Below are 22,865 nucleotides of genomic sequence, written 5' to 3'. Positions count from 1 at the left end.
AAACAACCGCGGTCAAAATTTGATTGATGAAAAGAAATCAGATTCACCAGCTATCATAAACGATCTCTTTTCTTCATTCCGAGGGAAGCATATTTCCTATGATTTTCTTAATCGAATGTAGTAATAAAAAGTTTATTTGATTTCCTGCATATACTGTACCAAAGATTAGAGATCAGGGTGTCAACAATCAGCAAAGAATTGTTATTAAAATTGTTAGGCTTTAAGGGCTTCCAGTGTCAAACAATTTCAAAGAATTTAGATTACAATTGTAGGGCTTTACCCTGGTTAGAGGGAGCCCTTCCAGAAATTCTCTGTGGCCCGGGTGGGCCGCAGAGGGGGTTTGGAAATAGTTTTCAACCAGCAATTGACGCGCCTCGGTATTACCTCATGAGCTGCGTCATTGCCCCAAGCGCAAAGATGAGTTTATTTGAACGCCCACAGCCTCAATATATAGGTTCCTTTGGGCGTGTGTTAGCTAAACCACGCGATGTGGTACTAAACAGGCAACCGACCTACTCATACTCAGAGTCCGAGCAGCAACTCTGTTCGGAGTTTTCAACTTGGGCCTTTTCTCTTCTGTTCACGACTTCACGACCAGACAATAGTAGGCCTAGCATTTCGGCCTAGAGTCATGTGGGCTTTGAGAATTTGGAGAACAGTAGTGGTTTATAATATGCTAGAAAAAAAGGAGAAGTGTATTTTACGTCCCTATAAATTATACATGTAGCTTAATTGCTATACTCGAACCGAACCAGACATCTTAACACACATTTCTGACTTGTTTGAAGTGACTTTGATTTTGAAGGCAATTTTACACTTTTCATTTTTATTTTAAAAAATAGTAATTAATTGATAAGCAAGTTGCGGCGAAGGAACATACTGCATTGGAGGCTTTGTACCTTTCGCTTTCCTTCTTTGACGAACTCGCCCTGTTCTTATTTTACGAACTGCTCCTACAGTAAAAGTGAAAGGATCTACTTTATTGATAAACAATATAAATGTATTTATACATGTCTTTGATAGGGCAGTTTCCAGAGAGAGTGGGAGACCCCCGCTCCCACGATTGGGAGAGCGGGAACGTGATACGGGAACTAGAATATTAACGGAAGCCGCCCGTAGCAATACTCGTCGCATTAGCCACCAGTCACTGCGGTTCTTCATGGTTTCGGCAGAGGAATTAATTATAATGCAATATACTGTCACACTAGCCAAGCTACACCCAGACTGTCGACGGCCCCGTTACATTAGAACGGGTTCATTTTCCTGTCATGAATCCATCATCAGACCCAATGGACCCACATCGAAAGTCCCAGTTCAACAACCCTGCCGGAGCCGGACCCGACCCAATGATGTCGATCATCGGAGGCCGTCGTGGTACTGGCATCCGGCGGCGACGCCGCGTGCGGGCCTGCCGAGGTGCGCCTCGTGGATGTGGAGGCGGCAGTGCACGCGGCGGTAGAACTTGGACTTGACGAGGAGGCCGAGGATGTGGGCGCGCGCGCGCAGCACGAGGTCGAGCTCGACGGGCACCACCGCGGCGCCGAGGCGGCCGTTGTTGGGCTTGCTGTGCAGGCCCGCGCCCGCGCCGTAGAGCGGCACCTGCTTCCCCACCACGGACACCGTCACCATCCGCCCGCTCTTCCGCGGCTGGTAGAACTCCGCCATCTGCAAGAGTGCATCAGCATCATCACCACATGAGCGACGACGAGTGATCTTTTGGCCGTGTGATCCAAAACCAGAAGGTTAAATGAACAGTAACTTAAAGGCAAAAGCCATGGATGATGAACCCATGATGGCGCTGGGCGGCTGCACATTGAGGGCCATCATCCTGTCCACCATAGGATTCCACAGCGAGCAGCAGCCTGCTGACGTATAGGAGTCGGATCGTAAAATCGCAGGAAAAAAGCCGTGATGTCTGAAACCCAGGAAGCGCGACATCACCGGGCCAGCCATTGCCAAGGGAGCAGGCTGTGGCAGTGCGGCGCAGCGCAGGAGGAGCTCCTGCAGCACGGACCATGCTGCGGCAGTGGCCAGTGGGCTGCAGCAAAGACTATTGGCTAGTCGTCCCCGCGCTTCTCTCTGTGTACTGATCGCCAGTGAGGTACCGGCCGGTCCTTCCTTGGACGGGACACTGGAGGAGAGAAAAGTCGTTAATGGCTCTGGCTCGAGTCACGTGAAGGCCATGGCCACTCGCGGATAAAAACCACTGCCATTGGGTCCGCGTGTGTTATTACATTCCAGTTTCACACTTGGATTTGGATTTGGATTTAGCAGCTAGTACTCCTACTACCACAATTGACACGGTGCTCTAGCCCATTATTTATTATGAAAATATACACATCTACATGCAAATATTGCACATGTGAATCAACTAGGCAAGTGTTTTTTATGATGTCTTTTGTTTCTAGCCGTGAACTGAAAGATGATTTTGTTCCCTTCTGAATCACGAGTTCTCTCTAGCCATTTCGTTCCTGCGTGATGTTTGTAGTAGTAGCTCGTCCTACGTGAATGCAGCTCTGTGCACTCATGCCACTAGAATCTAGCCGAACCACAGGATGGCGGATGGGCCAATGTCTAGTACTAGGCCAACAAGTCAGTAAACATCTGACGGCCTGGTCTCTGTATCGAGGGACCAACGAGGAGCCAACGATAATATTGGACGACGCCGGCTTTTTCAAACAGGTTGTACCATGGAGAACAGGGACAAGAGAGAAGGGGACCGTGCTGTTAGGTTTCGCTTTCTCCATTACCAAGGTCATAGGATACAGTACTACCACCACGGCATTAGGCCTGCTGCACGGCACTACCGCTGAAACACCGGACGCCATACCGGCAAAAATTCTACGGCGCGTGGGATTACGGCCAGGATAATGAAGTTCCATTTGGCCGCCCCCCCATAAAGCCAGTCAAGAAGACAACCTAATAAAACCCCCAATCACATGGCCTCAGCATAGCTTAATCGACTACGAAAACCTTCCTCTATCTGTTTCCACTGTCTCCATTCATCTCTCAGTTCTATACAGTAGTACGCAGCACACAAAGCCGGTGCTGATCGGAGCTCCTCCAAAGTAGCCCTTTTTATTCGACCTGTTCTTGTGCACATGAGACCTGAACCCGAACCTGCATATGTAGCTCCAGGCTCTGCCTCCTCACATGCGCGCGCGCCATCTAATTGAAGGCTGGCCATCCATATTCGGCCGTTATTACTAGCAGTAGCGATAGCAATAATCACAGGGGATTCACTTGCCTAATCAGAGCGGCCGTCCACATCTCCTTCCCATCCAATCCAGGCACCCATATGATTCTCAAATCAATTCATTCAGGAGGGGCAGATCAGATAGATATGGTAGAGAGAGAGTATACGTACGTCTCCGGAGGCGACGGTGAGGTCGCCGTAGAAGAGGAGGAACGGCGTGGCCGTGACGTGCAGGCTGAAGAAGGTGCCCCGGTTGCGGAAGCGCAGCCGCACCGTCGCGTTCACCGACATCATCTTCGTCGGGACGCCCGTCCGGTCCGTGCCGCCCTGGATGTGGTACGACTCGAACACCACGCTCTGCAGCGGGTGAAAACCATGCGTCAGCAATGCAAAAACAAAACACAAACGGACGTGATGAGACTAAAATTGGCCGCAATCTGTGCGCGCCGCCGCCTCGCAGCCCTTAAATTGCAACAAATAAGGAATGCGGGTTTCGCGGCGGCGACCAGCTGTTTTTCTTGGCCACACGCGGACGCGCTTCCAAATTCCAAAACGTTTCGATCGGTAGCCAAAATGTTATTTTCTTGAATGGAATCGAGAGGTACAGTACGCGGACTGCTGGGAAATGCTATTTTCTTGAATGGAATCGAGAGGTACAGTACGCATGGAATGGAAGTACAGGTTTCTCATGTGTAGTAGAACAGATTACAGTACAACTCTGGATTGCAGAAATGAACAAGTGGACATTAGTACGGCTGCTGGCTGCTGCTAGAGGATCAGTCTAAATTTAGAGTTCGTTTTGAAAATGAAGCCAAATCCAAGAACTTGGAAGACGACGCATTGTACTCTACTCGCCCACCACAGATAGTTTTTTGTTTCTCAGTGAACACGGAACAAACGAGGCCAACAGGAGTACGACCACGGGAGCAAAGAGGGAGTGAGGAGGGACGGACCTTGACGACGACATGAGGCTTGTACGACCTGCTGGCGCCCCAGAGCACGAGCAGGAAGAAGGCGAACACGGCGACGAACGCGAACGCGCCGAGCGCGTAGCACCGCCACGGCGAGTCCGCGAACCCGCCGCGCGTCAGGGACGCGCCGCCGTCGTCGTCCCCGACGCTGCCCGCGCCGCTGCCGCCGTGCCCGAGCCGGCGCCAGGGGACGCTCACCACGGCGGCGACGTCGCCGCCGGAGCGGAGCTGGTCGGAGAAGAGGAGCCGCCCCGTGGAGGACTCCCGGGAGTGGTGCATGCCGCCGCCCCCGGCGCCGGCTCCGCCGTCGCCGACGCCGCCGCTCGAGCCACGGTGGTGGTGGTGGAAGTGGTAGTGGAGCGGCGACTCGGCCGGGGTGGTCCCCGCGACGCCGCCGACGTGGACGTCCGGGTGGGAGGCGGCGGGGCTGAGCACGTAGTAGGCCGGGCGGCCACGCGGGGACCGCGGCGGCGTGGACGCCGCCAGGCTCGTCACGTCGGAGTCCGTCTTGGCGTGCCTGGCCATCTCCTCTCTCTCTTTCTTTCTCTCGGGAGCCGCGCGGCGGAATGCGCGTGGGAGTGTGTGGGACTGCGGGAGAGGAGCCGAGGTGAGGAGAGCGGGCTGCCCGCTGGCGCAAGCCGCAACGGGTGTTTGATGATGGTTTTGAAGCTGCCTGAGCACGCGAGGGGTGTTTTTGCTTTTGAGACGGGTGCGCGCGGTTTGGGGTCGGCTGTGCCAGTGAGATGTGAACCTGTCCATGCAGATACAAGACGAGCGAGCTAGGAAGTTGTTGATAGCCGCCAGATAGCGCTAGACTGGTAGACCAACCAGCGGCCATGGCCTGCCCGATTTGAGATTTGGCCATTCGGGAAAGCTCGTGTGATCATGTCACAACCAGCTGGGTTGCCATCTATTTGAACTTGCGTGTGTCAAAACATCCTGTGTCATATATTTTTTCCAAAAAAAAATTTAAGGAGGTGTTTGGTCAGGGCTGCTAAAGTTTAAAATTAGCTAATTTTAGTCTCATTTAGTCATTTTTAGCCAAACACTATTACTAAATGGGACTAAATGGTTTTACTTCGTGTTCACCATTCTTCGGATGATTTGGCTCTTGCTCGCGTATTTCGAATGGTACCTTGGCCTAACCATCAACCCTAATATCAACCTGTGATATCATTGCCACTACCATTGCGTCCGACCCACCCATCGTTCGACTGTTAGTTCCTATGGTTGTGCCTCTAGCAGCAAGCATCTATAAAATATTATAGCAAAAGCTACGGCAGCCACAACCACAGTTGTGGAAACTAGCAACCGAAGGAGGGATCAGTGGCACACAATGGTAGCGGTGCTGATAGTGGTGGAGCGTGTGAAGAAATTAAGGAGGGTTAATTCTAGCAGTGACTATGCATGTATGAAAGAAAGTTCCATCTCTGCATGATAATATGACCTCTAAGTTTCCAACTATCTATATACAACATGTGCACAAGTGCAGGAACCAACTTTGCTTTGCATGTATGCATGGAGATCTACTCCGAGGCAAGGAGGCAACAACCTAGTTTTGCCTTAACATAGCTCCGTCGGTGCTGATACCACAAGTTGATGGTTAGGCTGAGGGGTCGGTGAGAGGTAATGGTAGTGTCACTAATACCATGGGTTGCTCGCGGGCGGTGTGGATGGTGCTAGTGTTTTGGAACGTAAACTAGAGTCACTAGCAATAACAAAGACCAAGAGCCCACAATGGCATACATAGTAGCAAGATAGATTGAAGACATGTGTATAATAAATGAATTCTGAGGTAGAAGGAGCTGATAACTTGAGCTAGAAGGTAGAAAATGACATGGTGTTGGTACATAGTACCTGGGGTACCTCGTAAGGAAGTGAGAAGATCTAGTTTGACTATGATTTCTCGTATATAGTCCTACTAGAATTGCTATATTGTAGTCCTATTATGACTCATAACTTGTAGCCGACTAGGAAACCTGTCTCCTGGAATATATAAGGGAGGTTAGGGCTCCCTAGATCGGTGGATCCGAGATTAGATTAGGCTAGATCAGACCTCACGGTCTAAACCCCATACTACTAATATAAAGAGAGACTGAGGGCACAGAGAATAACAATGAACAAGACCATACACTCAATACAACGCAAAGGCTAATGTCGACTGGACGTAAAGGCTATTACTCGAGATTGAACTTGAGGGTCTGAACTAGGATAAATCGATTGTCTGTTGTGTTAACCGTTGAGTTCTAGCATACGCCGAAGCCCGAACAGTTGTCTCAGGTACCCCCATGACAGGCTATCAGTGGTAAAACATCAACACATGGATCACAATATAATGATTTCTTTGTAGACTATAACTTCAATTGTTCACCCGTTTGGCAAGGCTGCTCCGGAGGAGCCCTGCCAAATGTTTTGTTGCAAGGACGCCTTTTCAATACTTTCTACAGTTATGGTACCAGATCTGGTAAATAATTGTTCGCAACATATTACCTATATCGAGTAAAATTTTATACCCATACTCGTAGTAGGTCTAGTAGCAGGCAAGATTTTGTACCCATAACTACGCTCAAAGAGTTGTAGTCATTAGAATAGATGAAATTATGTGTATTTTTAACACTAACGTGTGAAGCGACGTGTGTGTGCACCTTGATAATATTTAGGATGCCATTCGGATTTCGGTGCTGCAACTCGAGATTGTAGTAGTGAAGCAAATGTCAAAAGAAAATGGTGAGTGTGGACCACGAACCCACACTCAAATAAGGGTGCGAATACCACAACATTTCTGGTGTTTGCAGTTAGCGCATAGTATCACATCTGCTCCATGGCCTGGCACCAGTTTTCAGTGATGCTCAATTGCATGCACTCCACCATATTGTAAGAAACTAACTGCTAGATTATGATGTGTTGACGAGCTCCTTTATGGTGAAGTGCATCAAATACTAGTAGATCTAGGGTGTTGAGGTGTGTGGATATGGATCTAGCTAGGGGCAACGGGCCAGGAGGCTAAAGCTAGCGGCAAGCAACAAATGTGTGGGCTAGAGCTTCAACTGAAGATCTAGTTAATAGATTGACACTAAGGCCAGTCTCAATGCATATTTCATGAAAGTGTCATGCACATTAAATATGATGCCACATAAACAAAAATACTGATTTGGCAGGGTCATTAAACGAAGGAGTTTTATCAAATGAGAGAGGAGTTTTATCCCCATAAAACTCATGTGGCTCGGTTACTTAGTTTATAGTCTTGGTAACTGTACCATAAAACTATGCATTAAGACTGCCTAATATAGCACTTGTAGACGAAAAGGGTGCAAGGAATAAAACAAAGTTTGACTCCTCGAAATGATGCAATTATGTTGGGATAATGGGAATATATCTTTTGTGAGTTGAATTTTGTTTTTATGATGCACAGATTTAGCCTTATTTGACAACACTTTGCTTTTGTGTCTCTGTGAGCCATGAAATATTCACTAAGTGTTAGATATGTTTTCTTTGGAATGATTGTTATTTTATTCAAATTCTGTATGTACATAGCAACGCGTAGGCTAGTAGCCAGTATAGTTGTATATTTAGACAGGGATAAAACGGTACTTGGACTCTTCAAAATAGCTACAAACTGGAGTGATTTTTTTTGGAGAAACGACTTCTTTTAGGGGACTTTTGAGAAACAACTGTAGCATAGATTTAGATGTAAAAATAAGCCCTAGTCGCTCTCTATTTCTGAGCATTTCTATATTTATAAGCCCACGGCTTGTTAGACGATCGAGCTATTTGAGGCCATGAGTGCAGGCTCGATTTCAGCAGCTAGTCATACAAGAAGAGAGGCCCACTCCGGAATATAAACTAGTTGGCCCAACTTAACTAACTGGGCATCTAATGGACCCATAAGAAACACTAGTATTCCCCGGTGGTTGGTTTCCTTTTGGACTGTCCAAAATCTAAGCCGCCAGTCGGATGATTTTTGCTTGTCCGCTCGGATTTTCGTCTAGTGATTCACTGAAAGCATGGCACGTCATAAGGTCATTCTTGGTGGTGTAGAGTTTTATTACGCTGTTTCTAAGACTATCATATCATATAGAATAAAATTTATATAGAATAAAATTAAATTTGGATAAAACATCTATTCTTAATATAAAGTTTGTTTCTTGAGTTTTATAGGCATTTAATTATCAGACTCGTAGAGAGCTGTTAATCGTGTCAAGAGAGTTTCATCCTCATAAAACTCATTAAAACATTGTCATATGATCAAAACTACATATGTGGTAGACTATTAAATGCAAACAATTCTCTTATAAAACTCTCACTAAAATTGGTCTAAGTATGAGTGACAAATATTTGTGCAAGAAAAAAATTCAATCAGGCTGGGAAGAAAAGTTTGAGTTGCGTTTCACTCGAGATACTCTATAATAAATTAAGTATCCATATTTACAATTCCATAGTTTTGGCATTTAATGAGAATCACATACAATTTAGGGATCACTTGCATAATTATGAGCTGAGAACATGTATGTTCATTTTATGCAGAAATGCCACGTCAGCTCACTATTAAAACGGTGGACTTCTCCTAATATTTTTAAGTATTATTAGTAAAACACTACCACTAGCCATAGCACATGAGAATCTCACTAAGAGCTTTTAGCAGGGGGGATTTATACTTAATTTCAAATGCTAAAACACTAGAAGAAACCCAAGTCACTAGGATAAGTCTAAAATATTGATTGTGGCTAATATGTTATGGCGTTTGTACTTTATATATACTAGGAATAGTACTTATGTATTTTTTTTACGACAAAAACTATGGGGGAGATACCCATAGTGCGATTTTGTATTAAATTTAAGAGTTTATAGGGGGGTTTACATACAAACAAATTAATACTTATGTATTTTATTAGGAAGTTTAGGGATCTCAGTTAGTATTATTATAATTTGGAGACCTGGATCAAAGTGGTATAATAGTTTAAGTCTAATTTACTCCACTATAATAATCATATATTAATGTGGATGACGAAGCACCATCAACATAGACCACACGGTAACAATAGAAACAACATGAATATATGTGTGGTAGTTATAGACACACGCTACCAGAATCCTAAATTTTTGAGTGACCAAAACCGTAAAAAAAACTAAGCCACCTAGGTAATGATCTTTAGCCACAAACCATCAAGCAAACTCTGCCAAGGATAGAGGATAAATAATTACTCTCTTTGGCGTTTTTGGTACTCAAGGATGATTTTTTTAAAGATTGGTTGCCAAAGCAACAAGAAAATGTTACAACCACTAGGTGAAATAGTTTTTTGAATGCCAGCAACATCGAAGGAAATTTTGTAACCATCAAGAAAATATTCTAATCGTCAAGGAAATCATAGTTTCCTTGAGGACCAGCAACCTCCAAGACAATATAGAGCAAGAGAAAAAAAAGAAAAAAAATCTTGGCCCTCAAGGTATTCATTGGTGGAAAAGAGGCCCCTATAGAACCTCTCATTTGTGTTCCAAGGGTATGCCTAATTAAAATATAAGTCTACTAATAAGTGAAAAAATGAAAAAAAAGAGGTTTTGTCTACGACCTTGTTTAGATTCATTTTTTTTATTTAGACACTGTAGCACTTTTGTTTTTATTTAACAAACATTGTCCAATTATGGAGTAACTAGGCTTAAAAGATTTATATCGTGATTTACAGGTAAATTGTATAATTAGTTATCTTTTTTATCTATATTTAATGTTCCATGCATATGCCGCAAGATTCGATGTGATGGAGAATCTTGTAAAGTTTTGAGTTTTTGGGTACATCTAAACAAGGCCTACGTACACTAAAAACGGTAAATTGTGCCATAATCCAAATGTTACATGGATGGCCATAGCCCATGCGTTGGCAATCTGCCGATCAGCATAGACGGTTAAATAAGATCAAGAGGTTGACCACGCCACTAGAGAAAGTCGTAGCCGACGATGATCCTTCCTTTTGACGTGCTCATAACCACCTCGTAACTCGTGTTAATATCCCTGGTTCAGCTTCCGCGCCGCGCGCAAACAAAACTGCTTCACCTGACGCTAACAACCCGCAAACCACTTCATGCACACACGTACTCCAACGTCGCAGCAAGACGATGATGTCATGTCACGACGACCGAAAAGCCCAAGCGTGACGCCTTCCTCCAGCTGAAAACGATAGGATATACGAGGGCGCGTGATGGACGATGCATGGGCACGTCACCGTCAAGCGAAGACGCCACAGGCCACAGGGGGAAAAAAAAATCCGTCTAGAATTTGCACCGGCACACGGCCAGTCGGCCACCGCCAACACCCACACGGGGCCGGCCGCTTCTCGCCCATACAACTGTTCCGCGCGGCGCGCGCGATCATATCTCGGTTGAAGAAGCCGTGGCCAACAGTCTAATGCAACAGGGCCGACGCGTCCGGCGGCCGGCCGGTGTGAAACGGGCCATGCCGGCGCAAGCCATAACGCCCTTCTGGCCAGGCCAGGACAGGCACAGCACCGGCACCCTGGAAGCGTCGAGTGCCCGCCCAGCTTGCCATTCTGCCGCGGAGCCTACATTTTTGCAGGGCCCTGCCTTGCCCTGCGTCCGCGGCCGTGGGCCGAGGCGTGGCGTAGCTGGCAATCTGGCATCGATCGTTTGTAAAAGTGGACTCGTACTGTAGTTGTTATACTTGCTACGGGACAGGCGGACAGCGCGTTTAACTGGCACAACACGAACGCATGCATTTAAGCACATACAAAACGCCTCTTGCGTAAGAACGCACTGTCGTTGTCGCGAGGTGTCGTCCGTACACGTAGCTAGCGGGTATTCCATTTTTCCGTCGTGTGGAAGGTGAAGAAGGCATTTTCTTTTTACCGGTATCATGAACCGGGGGGGGCAAGATAAGACGAACCTTATCGCTGGACCGAATGCGGCGTGGTCAGAAAGGGACGAGGAGGGGACAGATAGATGATGCGAGAGTTACGGTGGCGGTGGACGCGTGTCCTGCATGTAGAACGTAATAAACTTAGGCCTTGTTTAGTTCCAAAATATTTTGCAAAATCGAAACTGTAGCTCTTTCGTTTGTATTTGACAAATATTATCTAATCATGGACTAACTAGGCTCAAAAGATTCGTCTCGTCAATTTCGACCAAACTGTGCAATTAGTTTTTATTTTTGTCTATATTTAATACTTCATGCATGTGTCTAAAGATTTGATGTGACGGAAATCTGAAAAATTTTGTAAAATTTTTTAGGAACTAAACAAGGCCTTACTTAATCGCGATCGATCCTCATGGACGTTATTAAAAAAAAAAGCATGTTGCATAGTACTACACGTCTTTGCCGCAGCCATGCATACTCTTCGGCTGCCATGGTATAATCTCCCCTATCTGTCTAGCAAATCAGCCATATCTTGCATCCGATTGGATCCCCGCTCGGTTTCACGGCCCTTCGATCGGCCATGGTTGTTGTGGTTCCACGTGTCCCCTATATATGGTGATTTTCGTGTCTGTGTTGTGGATTTATCGGTTCCTATCTCAACTAGTTTTTATTTTTATTTATATTTAATACTTTATGTATGTGTTTAAAAATTCGATGTGACGGAGAATCTGAAAAATTTTGCAAAATTTTTTGGGAAGTAAACAAGGCCTTAGCTGGTACCCGATCATGTCTGATTAGGTTCCACGATGGTTAATCGATCGTCCGTTTCCTGCCCAACAAAACAAGGGCTAACCGCGTACTACTCCAGTAGCAGTGCAGCAGTCCAAACCCAACTCATGCATGCACTGCCACTGTATGAATATCATGACCAGTGAGGGTCACGAGAAACGCGACAGTAGCCGAGAAACGGACGTGCCAGTGGTGCACCGGGTGACACTACAGCCGGGACCGGGTTAATTTCACGTCTGACCCGATCACACACGAAGCCGAAAGCAGAGATCACATGGTGCGCGTGGGTTTCCACTTTTCTACTATCGTACCGGTGCACAACCGTAACCCTTTCGCTCTCTTCTGCCCGGGACCGGCGATAATGCGAAATTAATTAATCCTGACGATTTCCTCTAACCGTGGCCGTGAGAACGATAACCACGACGGCTTTGATGGTAATACCGTCATCCCACCTGCTCTTTGCTGAGCCATGATAAAAAATATTATTTACTAATTTATTATAAAAAAATATTATTCAGCAGACAAGTCGAAGGAACACTGGAGAGAGGACGCAACCTGCCTGGTTAACGACACTTTCTGACTGTCACTCGCTAACTGGGACACGCATTCCCGCTTCCGCGCCGCCAGTCTCGCGCACGGCGGCACGCTCGCGCCCAAGCCCAAAATCACGCTCCCAAATCTTTTCCATCCCCCCACTAACCCCATTCTCTAATCGCACCCTCGTACCGAACCCCTGCCATGCCATGCCACGTACACGACGTGGCCACCGAACCTGTGTGGCCTCTGCAGTTGCGCCCCGCCCGCCCGCGCCCGGCTGGCTGGCTGGGCGCGGCGCTCGGTCGCGGGTGCGGGTGCCAGTGCGCGCGCCCCCACGACACACGCTGACCAGACCACACGGTCCCGGCGCCCGGCTCGATGCGAGTTGCGAGGCAGCACGGACAGGCATAAAGGCAGACGAGCGTTGGAGGCATGCGGCTGCTCCACGTTGTTCCGGAACTTTCCGCTTCCGCTCCGCCGTCTCGCGGGCAGGAGCAGCACCGCCAGCATATTACCGGCGACGCGCTATTAATCCAGCCCACAACTCATCACTGCGAGCCAAGTATAGCAGGCGCGGAACGGAAAGTGGGTGCGGGCGGAGTAGCTGCGGTGTCCGTCTATCTTCGGGGAGCGAGCGTTTGGTGTTCAGCACAGCCGGCGGCGACTGCCGAGGCCATGGAGCAGGCGCGGAGCAAGAGCGGCCTGAGGTCGCACGGGTCCGGCGGCAAGGCATCGTCGCGGCCGGGGTCGGGGACGCTGGGATCCCCGGAGGAGGAACCGATGCTGGCCGACCGCGGCGGCGGCGGCCGAGAGGTGGTCGTGAAGATCGGGCGCGCGCCGTTCTCTTTCCATGGCGCGGACGCAGGCCGCGACGGTGGGAAGGCGGGGAATGCGACCTCCGGCACCAACTCCACGGCGACCACGCCGCGGACCGAGAGCAGGCCGAGGTCGAGCGAGACCAGCTCGCCTCGGTCACCGGCCAAGGTGTGGCGGGAGGGGAGCTACGAGTTCTGGAACAATGATGGTGGCGGCGCCGGCACCAACGGACGACCCGCCGCCGCCGAGGCGTTCAGCTTCAAGAACCGTCCGCCGCAGGCGCCGCAGGCGTCGTCGCCTTCGATGTCGCCGCCCCCGCAGCAGCAGCAGCCGCCGCCGGAGGGCGGCGGCGTGGACCCGCCCACGCGGCTCATCGGCAACTTCCTCCGGAAGCAGGCGGCGTCCGGTGGGGAGATGTCGCTCGACCTCGACCTGGAGATGGAGGAGCTCGGGAGGACGGCGCAACTGCGCGAGCAGCCATCCTTCTCCAGCTCGCTAGAAAGGGACGGCCGCGTCTCGTTCCAGGAACCCCAGAAGCGGCACTCAACGTCGTCCGGTTCCTCCGATTCCGACACCGACGACGGCCGGAAGCGCCGCGGCGACGACGGCGAGGTCGTTCGGTGCACGTCCTCCTCTACTGCGGCGGGAGCGGGGCCGTTGCTGCGGGTCAAGACGCGTTCCAGGCTAATGGACCCGCCGCCGCAGTCGCAGCCCGCGCCGGCGCCGGCATCGGCACCTGCAGCATCTCCTGTCTTCGACGAGGAGCGGAAATCTTCAGGCTTGCGGACTCCTACAAAGTCCGGCCGCCTCTTCTCCGGGCTTATGTCCGGCAACAAGTCCGGCCCCATGGGTGGCAAGTCAGGTCCCATCGACGAGGAGGAGGACGACCCATTCGTGGACGAGGACATCCCCGATGAATTCAAGCGTGGGAAGCTTGACGCTTTGACCGTCTTGCAGTGGCTCGGCTTGTTCCTCATCATCGCGGCCTTGGCTTGCAGTCTCAGCATAAAGATCTTGTCCACGAAGAAAGTGCTGGGTTTGCACCTCTGGAAGTGGTTGCTCCTCGTGTTCGTGCTCATCTGTGGCCGTCTTGTCTCCGGATGGGTCATCAGGATTGCCGTCTTCGGTGTCGAACGCAACTTCTTGCTGAGGAAGCGTGTGCTCTACTTCGTGTATGGCGTGCGCAGCGCCGTGCAGAACGCGCTCTGGCTCGGCCTGGTGCTTGCCTCTTGGCACTTCTTGTTTGACAAGAACGTCCAGCAGGAGACGAACTCTGCGGTGCTGCCCTATGTGACGAAGATCTTATTCTGCTTCCTTGTTGCCACGCTCATCCGCCTTGTCAAGACATTGCTGGTCAAGGTACTGGCCTCATCCTTCCATGTCTCCACATATTTTGATCGGATTCAAGAGGCATTGTTCAACCAGTACGTCATCGAGACACTCTCTGGGCCGCCACTAGTGGATGAAAACCATGTGCTTGAGGAGGTGCATGAGCTGCAACGTGCAGGCGCAACTATACCAAAGGAGCTGCGTGATGCAGTACCAACCAAGCATGTGTCTGGGCAAAGGAACATTCAGTTATCAGGGGTCATGCCTAAGGGAGAAGGTAGCAAGCAGCTGTCAAAGGAGAAAGGGGAGGGGATCTCTATTGATGCACTTCATAAACTCAACCAGAAAAACATCTCAGCTTGGAACATGAAGAGGCTGATGAGGATTGTTCGATTTGGGACATTAACGACTATGGATGAGCAGATACAGCAGGCAACAGGTCAGGGGGATGAATCAGCAACACAGATACGAAGTGAATATGAGGCAAAGATAGCTGCCAAGAAGATCTTTCACAATGTAGCAAAGCCAGGTTCCAAGTAAGTCTTTCGTTGTTATCTTAGTTAGATGTTTGCTGGTTCCATTATTGTTTTTAGTCACGATCATATATACAAATAAAGTTTTATTGATGTAGAGAAATGAGGTTGCGGTACAAAACCAATGATGCAATTATTTCTTAAATATACTGTTCCAGTTACCGTGATAGTACTATGCTGTTGTCTAATGGTACATGCAAATATGAACTGCAGAAGTTCAAAAGAGTTATTAACCAAAATGCTCCTGCTTCAATGGTCCAAATGTTGAAGTTCATAGTGTTACAGCATGTTGCTCTCATCCAGATTATTGGTTTTGAATGTGTGAAACATGCAGGTACATATACTTGTCGGACATGATGAGATTCATGAGGCAGGAAGAGGCTGTTAAAGCAATGGATCTTTTTGAAGGAGCACAGGAGCACAACAGGGTCAGCAAGAGGTCTCTCAAGAACTGGGTGGTAATGATCTTATCACTGCACTTCACAGTATGGCCGTATGGGGTCATAACAATCTCCATGTGTCTTGCTTAACATTGTCGTATGGATTTTCTGTAGGTGAATGCATTTAGAGAGCGTAAAGCTCTTGCCCTTACACTTAATGATACAAAAACTGCAGTAAACAAGCTGAACCAGATGGCTAATGTCGTTGTGGGGATCATCGTGTTTGCTCTCTGGCTTCTTATTCTGGGAATAGCAACAACACATTTCTTTGTCTTCCTCAGTTCACAGCTTCTCCTGGCAGTTTTCGTATTTGGGAATACATTGAAGACAGTTTTTGAGGCAATTGTCTTCTTGTTTGTGATGCATCCATTTGATGTTGGTGATCGATGTGAAATTGAAGGTGTTCAGGTAGTTGAAATCTCCTTGCTCTTTGTCCACCAAATATGTCACTGCAGTCGTTGGCTTAAGTTTTCACTACCTTGATTTCAGATGGTTGTTGAGGAAATGAATATCATGACAACGGTGTTTCTCCGATATGATAACCTGAAGATATATTATCCAAACAGCGTGCTTGCAACAAAACCAATTATGAATTACTACAGAAGTCCTGATATGGGAGAAGCAATTGACTTCTCCATTCATGTTGCAACTCCTGTTGAGAAACTGGCCCTCATGAAGGAACGACTACTGCGGTATGTATCTGTCTTCATCAGTTGTTTTGTTCAATCAGACTTCCCAAGAGAGTCGACAGTATAGAGGGGCCAGCACTAGGCCCTGGCTTAGTTTAAAGAGGGCTTTTATCTGAAAACCTTTCAAAGTAATCATGTTTTGGAGTATACAAATTCAGACCTAGTTTAGTAGATCATACAATTCATCAAAGCATACATGATTTGGTCTATTTTACTACACTGAACTAATTATAAGTTCTGCTTGTATTTCCAGCTATATTGATAACAAGAAGGAACACTGGTACCCGGGTGCGATGGTTGTACTCCGAGACGTCGATGACACCAACAAACTGAAAGTATCAATATGGCTGCGGCACACGCTCAACTGGCAGGACATGGGTATGCGGTTCGTGAGGCGAGAGCTAGTGCTCCAGGAGATGATCAAAGTCCTGAGGGACCTCGAGATTGAGTATCGGATGCTGCCACTTGATGTGAATGTTCGCAATGCGCCTGCAATTCAGTCCACAAGGATGCCTACAACATGGAGCTATTCGTGAAGCGGTGACAGGGCCAGACCATTTGGCCGTGACATTGCAGATGAGGACTTGCTATCTTCCTCCATGGATCCTGGTGGCAGCGCAAGTGGTTTAAGCTGCAGGTGCTTGGTAAAGCAAATAGAGGTAGAGAGTAGCATATTAGCATGTAGAGAGAGCTGTTAGCTGTGCCTGCAGTCGTCACTTGTGCACCTTGTAATTACTGTACTCTCTCTTTCGTGATGATAATTTTCTGTACATTTGATGGAAAATGACGGCTTGGAAAGAGAAGTAATTGAAGATGGCATGGTATTGTGTACGCGAATGTAACCTGGCTTATTCCCGGTTGCCATCACTGCTGACCGTTGTGAAGATGCTCTGCCGTCGGCCCCGGCCGGGCGGCAAAGCAGAATGGATACGAGCATGCCGGATGCGACAGCGACAACGAAGATGCTTTATCTAGGTGCACATTGCGGGGTGGTGAAGACATGGCAAATTGGCAATACGGCCTTGTTTAGTTCACCCTAAAAACCAAAATTTTTTCATCATATCGAATCTTACGCCATATGTGTGGAACACTAAATATAGACGAAAATAAAAACTAATCGCACAGTTTATCTGTAAATTACGAGATAAATCTTTTAAGTCTAGTTATTCTATGATTGGACAATGTTTGTCAAATAAAAACGAAAGTGCTACGGTTCCGGAACTAAACCAGGCCGTAGTGCTCTGTTCTATCTGTGAGCTGTGACGAAATATCTTGTGTACGAAAGTCTGAACTTCTTGCAGAATTCAAATTGGCAATGCAGTGCTCTGTTCTAGCTTTGAGTTGTGACGAAATACCTTGTATACTTCACTTCTTGCAGAATCAGAATTCAGAAAATTAGGTTTGGCAAGGTGAACCTCACATTTCTGATTGGAGAAAAATATTTTACACGAAGCAGATGTTTTCAGTTTCATCATGGTGAACTTGAGAACTCAACCTATCTATCTACGATCTACCATCGCTGGTGAGTTCATCCAAAGTTAAACATCACCGAGTGGTTGGATGCGCTTGAAGTGAGACCTTATGTTCATTACGAATTGGATCTAACCCCGAATCACGAATCGGATCTTCAGAACATCAATTCATCCGAACACCAAACTTAAACAGCAGAAGAACCGAGTGGTTGCATGAGCCTGAAGTGAGACCTTCCGTTCATTTACCATTTTGTTTTATTAACTTACTACAAACATCAAAGCCAGTTTCAAGTTCTAAACATCTAATCTAATGCTGGGGCAGGGATAACAACTGTCCATATGAACCAACCCCAGAATTATGAGCTTCAGAACATCTAGATAAAAGAGGGATTACATCTATGCCAGATAAAGCTCTCACCAAATTCCCGGAACATATACATCTCGCTAGCTCCAAGCCTCCAATGTTCAGTAGCAACTGCAATCGTCCACTCTATGAAGTTGCCGCTGCACCCTGGAGCTCAAACCCTCTCTCCACCGCGTAGTCCACGAAGCTGTACAAGGGCAGCACCCGATCGCCATACTTGTCCCCGAACCTGTCAGCCTCTGTCTTGGCCTGAGCCTTGAGCTCCTCCACAATGCCCAGCGCGCGGTCCATCCCCAGGGAGCGCAGGACGCTGGCGTTCCTCCTCATCTTTCCGTTGCCCGACGCGCTCCGGACGTCGTCGACGAGCTCGTACAGGACGCCGATGGTGCGGCCGTAGCGCCGCAGCGCGGCCTCCTCGTCGGGCCCTGCCCCACCGAGCATGGCGCCGCAGGCGGCGGAGCACTCGGCCATCTCGCCGAACTTCTTCGTCAGGACCTGCATGACCTCGGCCTCGCCAAGGGCGGTGGCGCCGGCCAGATCGAGGAACTGGCCGGCCGCCATGCCGGTGGATCCGACGGCGCGCGCGAGCTCCGCGAGGACGCGCAGGAGGACGGCGTGCGGGACCGGGTCCGGGGACGGGGTGTGGGAGATGACGTGGGTGTAGGCGAGCGGGAAGAGAGCGTCCCCCGCGAGGACGGCCATGTCGGTGCCGTACGCCGCGTGCGTGGACGGGCGCCCGCGCCGCGTCGGGGCTGCGTCGAAGCAGGGCAGGTCGTCGTGCACGAGCGACGCCGCGTGGAGCATCTCCAGCGCCGCGGCGGCCGGGAGCGCGGCCGCGCGCGGGCCCCCGAGGAGCTCGCACGCGGCGACGCACAGCACGGGGGGCGCCCGCTTGGCGGCGCCCTCCTTGCCGGCGCCCGGGAGCACCGCGTAGCGCATGGCGGAGTGGATGCTCTCCGGAGGCTGCATGGGCATCGCGGCGTCGAGTTCGGACTCCACATCGGCGATCAGAGAGGTCCAGTAGCGGCGCAGGTCGAAGGAAGCAGAGGCGGCGGGAGCGGCGGCGGAGGACGCCCGGGCGGTGAGCAAGCGGCGGGAGTTGGAGGAAGGGACCTTGGGGACGGGGAGGGTGATGAAGAGGGAGGAGAGAGCCATGGCGATGGAGAATTTGGGAGGATTGGGGTTCGGATGCGGTTTCCTGAACGTTTTGGAATTTTGGGTGCGTGGTGACTGTGATGTCGCCAGTCGTTGGATTGGTTTTTTCTCCCCACTACTATCGATATCGAGGCCTCAGCAATCAGCCCTGCAAGGACAATTTGCCCTGTGGTTGAGGAGTTTGGTTTGGGCTTTGTTTAGTTCCAAAAAATTTACAAAATCGACACTGTAGCACTTTCGTTTGTATTTGACAAAAATTGTCCAATCATGAACTAACTAGGCTCAAAAGATTCGTCTCGTCAATTTCGACTAAACTGTGCAATTAGTTTTTATTTTCATCTATATTTAATACTCCATGCATGCATCTAAAGATTCGATGTGACGAGAAATTTGAAAAATTTTACAAAACTTTTTGGGAACTAAACAAGGCCTTGATTGATAAGGTCTTGCTGTGAGTCTTGATAATGCTTCTGCTAATTCTAAGGCTTTTGATATCTTGTAACCTATGTTGTCTGGTTACCTCGGCTCTTATCCTGCACCTACTAAGGATGATCCTCACAAAGTCAAGTATTTGCTTGTGCATCAGCGCTGTGCATGCCATATTATTAATCTGATTGTTAAGTCTGGCTTAAAAAGGTTCAGTCCTTATCTTGATGCTTTTAGGACAGCAATCAACTATTTGAATTCCTCTAATTAAAGGATTGCATTGTTTAAGAACTATTGCATTGCTAAGGGTGTTAGACCTAGAAAGTTTGGATTGGATATGGATGTTAGATGGAATTCCACCTATTTGATGGTTAAACATTTGCTGTCATTAAAGATGTGTTTTTTGTGTGGATTGAGTCAAACTATGGTGAGCAACCGTTGACTCCCCAGCACTGGTATGCTGCTGACCACATTATGAAATTCCTGGAGATGTTTTATGATGCAACTGTTGCTTTGTCTGGTGTTTACTATTCCACTGCTCCACTTATGATGCATCATATCCTTGACTTTGCTGAGCATTTGCATAAAGCTGAACGTGATCCTGGATTCAGAAGCATTGCAGCTCCTATGAAACTTAAGTTCCTTAAGTATTGGGGGACATTCCATTGCTATATTCTTATGCATTCATTCTAGATCCTAGAGCTAAGATGAAATGCTTTTTTAATGTGCTTGAGTTACTTGCTAAACAGACTAGTACCTAATATGGTGTTTACTATGGTGATGTGAAAGATAAGATGACCAGATTGTTTAGCAAGTATGAGGAGAGATATGGTGTAGCTCGGTCTCAAAGGCCTCCTATGCCTAGTGCTCCTTCAAATAAAAGGAAGCAGGTATGGGGAAAGATCTATGGTGGTCGTGGTGCTTCCTCTGGCTGTTTCCCCAGTTCATCTTCTACATCTGGCGTCAATGAGCTGACAACTTACTTGGACAGTGACACTGTCACTGATTGGGGGGAGACTTTTGACATACTGTTGTGGTGGCGCGACCACAAGCTAACCTATCCCATCTTATAGATAATGGCTCGCGATATCTTGTCTGTTCCTATATCTACTGTGTCTTCGGAGTCGTGTTTCAGCTGTACAGCAAGGATACTCGAAGACCGGCGGCGACGCTTGTTGCCTGGGCATGTGAAGATGCTTACCTACATCAAGGATTGGGATCAAGCAGCAAGAAAAGAACAACATGCACCTGAGGACGTCGACCTGGAGGAGTTGTTCGAGAGCATGCACCTGGATGAAGGTGAAGGCAGCGGCAGCGGCGGTACTGCGGGTGCTGGTGCTGGATAGAATAGAAGAAGTCTCCAGAAGGAGAGGTAGTCATCACTGTCTCACTGAACCTATACATCATGAATCAAGTATTCAAGTCCCATAACTGTTCACTAAACCTTGTTCCATTTTGCAGGTACTTTTGGACTTTTGGTTGTGGTTGTCAAGAAGTGAGTCACCATGAAGCATGAACCAGAACCTTGCAAATTGCCAGTTGCCACTATTGGGCTTTTGTAATAGGATAGAAGGACATTTGCATTGCAGCAACTTCCTCACTTCCTGTTGTGAAGTGTGAACTCACTCATTTGCCACTGATGTTGCCAACTTGCCATGTTGGCACTTGGCAGTATATTTTAATAGGATAGAACTGTCTAAACTAAGAACTATGACTAAGGCTGAGCTGGCTGTACTTTTTTTCTCCTTTCTAGGGTTTCTCACAAGAGTGAGTTTTATCTAGAAAGATTTTAATGAGGCAGCATTGCACAACAGCTCCTTTTGAAGTTTGATAATCTGTTATCTGTTGTTCAATCACTTGTTCTTTAGTTCTTTACTTTCTAAATTTCTATATATTTCTGTGATGTTGATGCATCTATGAGACTATGAATGACTTATGAATGTGGTCTGATCTGTCATCTGTGAAGTTAAAACTGGTAATTTAGAGTATACTCTGCCGACGGGCCGTGAGCCAGCACGGCACGGTGAAAATGGTCGTGGCCCATGGGCGGCACGGCACGGAAATCCGGTCCATGTGCCGTGCTGTGGGCCGATGACCTGGCCCATGGCACGGGTAGGCACGACACGACCGGCACGGCCGACACGCTGTAGTGCCGGCACGATGGCCATGTATAGCCCTGCAAGGACAATTTGTTTTTTTTTAAACCTGGGATTTTCATTAGCGTCAAGCTCCAAGAAAAAGATGTGTTCCATGAATGAAAAGTGCTACTGAAGCTAACGTTCTCTCCAACGACACACAGCTCCATCTTCCCTTTGTTTAGTCCCTGTGCTCAAAATGGTACCCGATGGATACTGGCCACCCATACCAGCATCCGTCAGGTCAAAACCTATTCCATCGGTCTATCCGCGAAAGCAGACAGGTAAGGAATTCATTCTATACTCGCACCTAACGGATAATTCTTACCCATCCATATGCGAAAATATACTAGTTTAATAGAAATATAACAACTTTCAGCAAGTTAAATATCACAACTTTCAGAAAATTAAACATAACAACTTTCAGCAAATTAATTGCAGCACTAGTAACACACCAGCTGCTCAACACTTCCCACATTCAGCCAATCAGTTCGCAGTCTCCAGCACATACTAAATTTACAAATTAATAGTAGCACTAGGCCACTAGCACACTTGCCGCTCAGCAAATCCCAAGTTCAGCCACCCGGTTCCCAGTTTCCATCACATACTAAATATTATAAATTAATGATGTTACAAGTTCACAAATGCAATTAACAAATTAGACATCAGAAGCTTGCATCATGTGTCTTGTTCCTACGACCAAAAGCACGCCATAAGACCATCTCATGGCAACTTCACTTATCCCCAGTCCTCATATTTTAAGTTCCTACAAAATAGGATAAACATGAACTTAGTTTTCTATTATAAGACTTCACAAAGTAGCTGAAAATGAATATACATTTCAGGAATAGTAAATCACCTAAAGCCCCTCTTGTATGTCCTGTAGACATGACCAAAAGGTTGCAGGCTGCTTGTTTTTCTCATCAACTACAAATCACAAGTGGCCAAATGAGTTCTTTTGCATGAATAATAGTTCACTATTACATTATATCTGAAAATTATAGTAACTTAGTAAACCAGACATAAAAAACGTATCGAAATATAAGTATGTACATATTTCAAAATCCAAACTTCATGATCTCTAATTAACAATTAGTTTACCTACAAAAAAATATATAATACAAAAGTGGATATATCGGATTTGTATTTCT

At 47.8% G+C, this 22,865-nt stretch overlaps 3 protein-coding genes and 1 long non-coding RNA gene across 4 annotated transcripts; 1 reads left to right on the top strand and 3 right to left on the bottom strand.

Moving 5' to 3' along the window:
• On the bottom strand, positions 960-4,839 carry LOC8073923. The gene is made up of 3 exons (XM_002452731.2): positions 4,150-4,839; positions 3,368-3,553; positions 960-1,665 (listed from the first exon to the last, which is right to left on the bottom strand). Exons 1-3 carry the CDS (start codon positions 4,690-4,692, stop codon positions 1,357-1,359), a joined length of 1,038 nt encoding a protein of 345 aa, XP_002452776.1. The 5' UTR covers positions 4,693-4,839; the 3' UTR covers positions 960-1,356.
• LOC8076054 (mechanosensitive ion channel protein 5) lies at positions 12,773-17,013 on the top strand. The gene is made up of 5 exons (XM_002454458.2): positions 12,773-15,036; positions 15,368-15,491; positions 15,588-15,881; positions 15,963-16,165; positions 16,416-17,013. The coding sequence occupies exons 1-5, from the start codon at positions 12,788-12,790 to the stop codon at positions 16,696-16,698; spliced, it is 3,153 nt and encodes a 1,050-aa protein (XP_002454503.1). The 5' UTR covers positions 12,773-12,787; the 3' UTR covers positions 16,699-17,013.
• LOC8076053 (heterodimeric geranylgeranyl pyrophosphate synthase small subunit, chloroplastic) lies at positions 17,844-19,333 on the bottom strand. The gene has a single exon (XM_002452730.2). It carries the CDS (start codon positions 19,151-19,153, stop codon positions 18,125-18,127), a length of 1,029 nt encoding a protein of 342 aa, XP_002452775.2. The 5' UTR covers positions 19,154-19,333; the 3' UTR covers positions 17,844-18,124.
• On the bottom strand, positions 22,079-22,694 carry LOC110434352. Its single transcript, XR_002451778.1, has 2 exons — positions 22,574-22,694; positions 22,079-22,480 (listed from the first exon to the last, which is right to left on the bottom strand). It is a non-coding gene; the product is annotated as an uncharacterized LOC110434352 (long non-coding RNA).

This window comes from Sorghum bicolor, chromosome 4 (genome assembly GCF_000003195.3).
Source record: "Sorghum bicolor cultivar BTx623 chromosome 4, Sorghum_bicolor_NCBIv3, whole genome shotgun sequence".
NCBI classification, from domain to species: domain Eukaryota; kingdom Viridiplantae; phylum Streptophyta; class Magnoliopsida; order Poales; family Poaceae; genus Sorghum; species Sorghum bicolor.
This window is presented reverse-complemented; position numbering and strand designations above follow the sequence as displayed.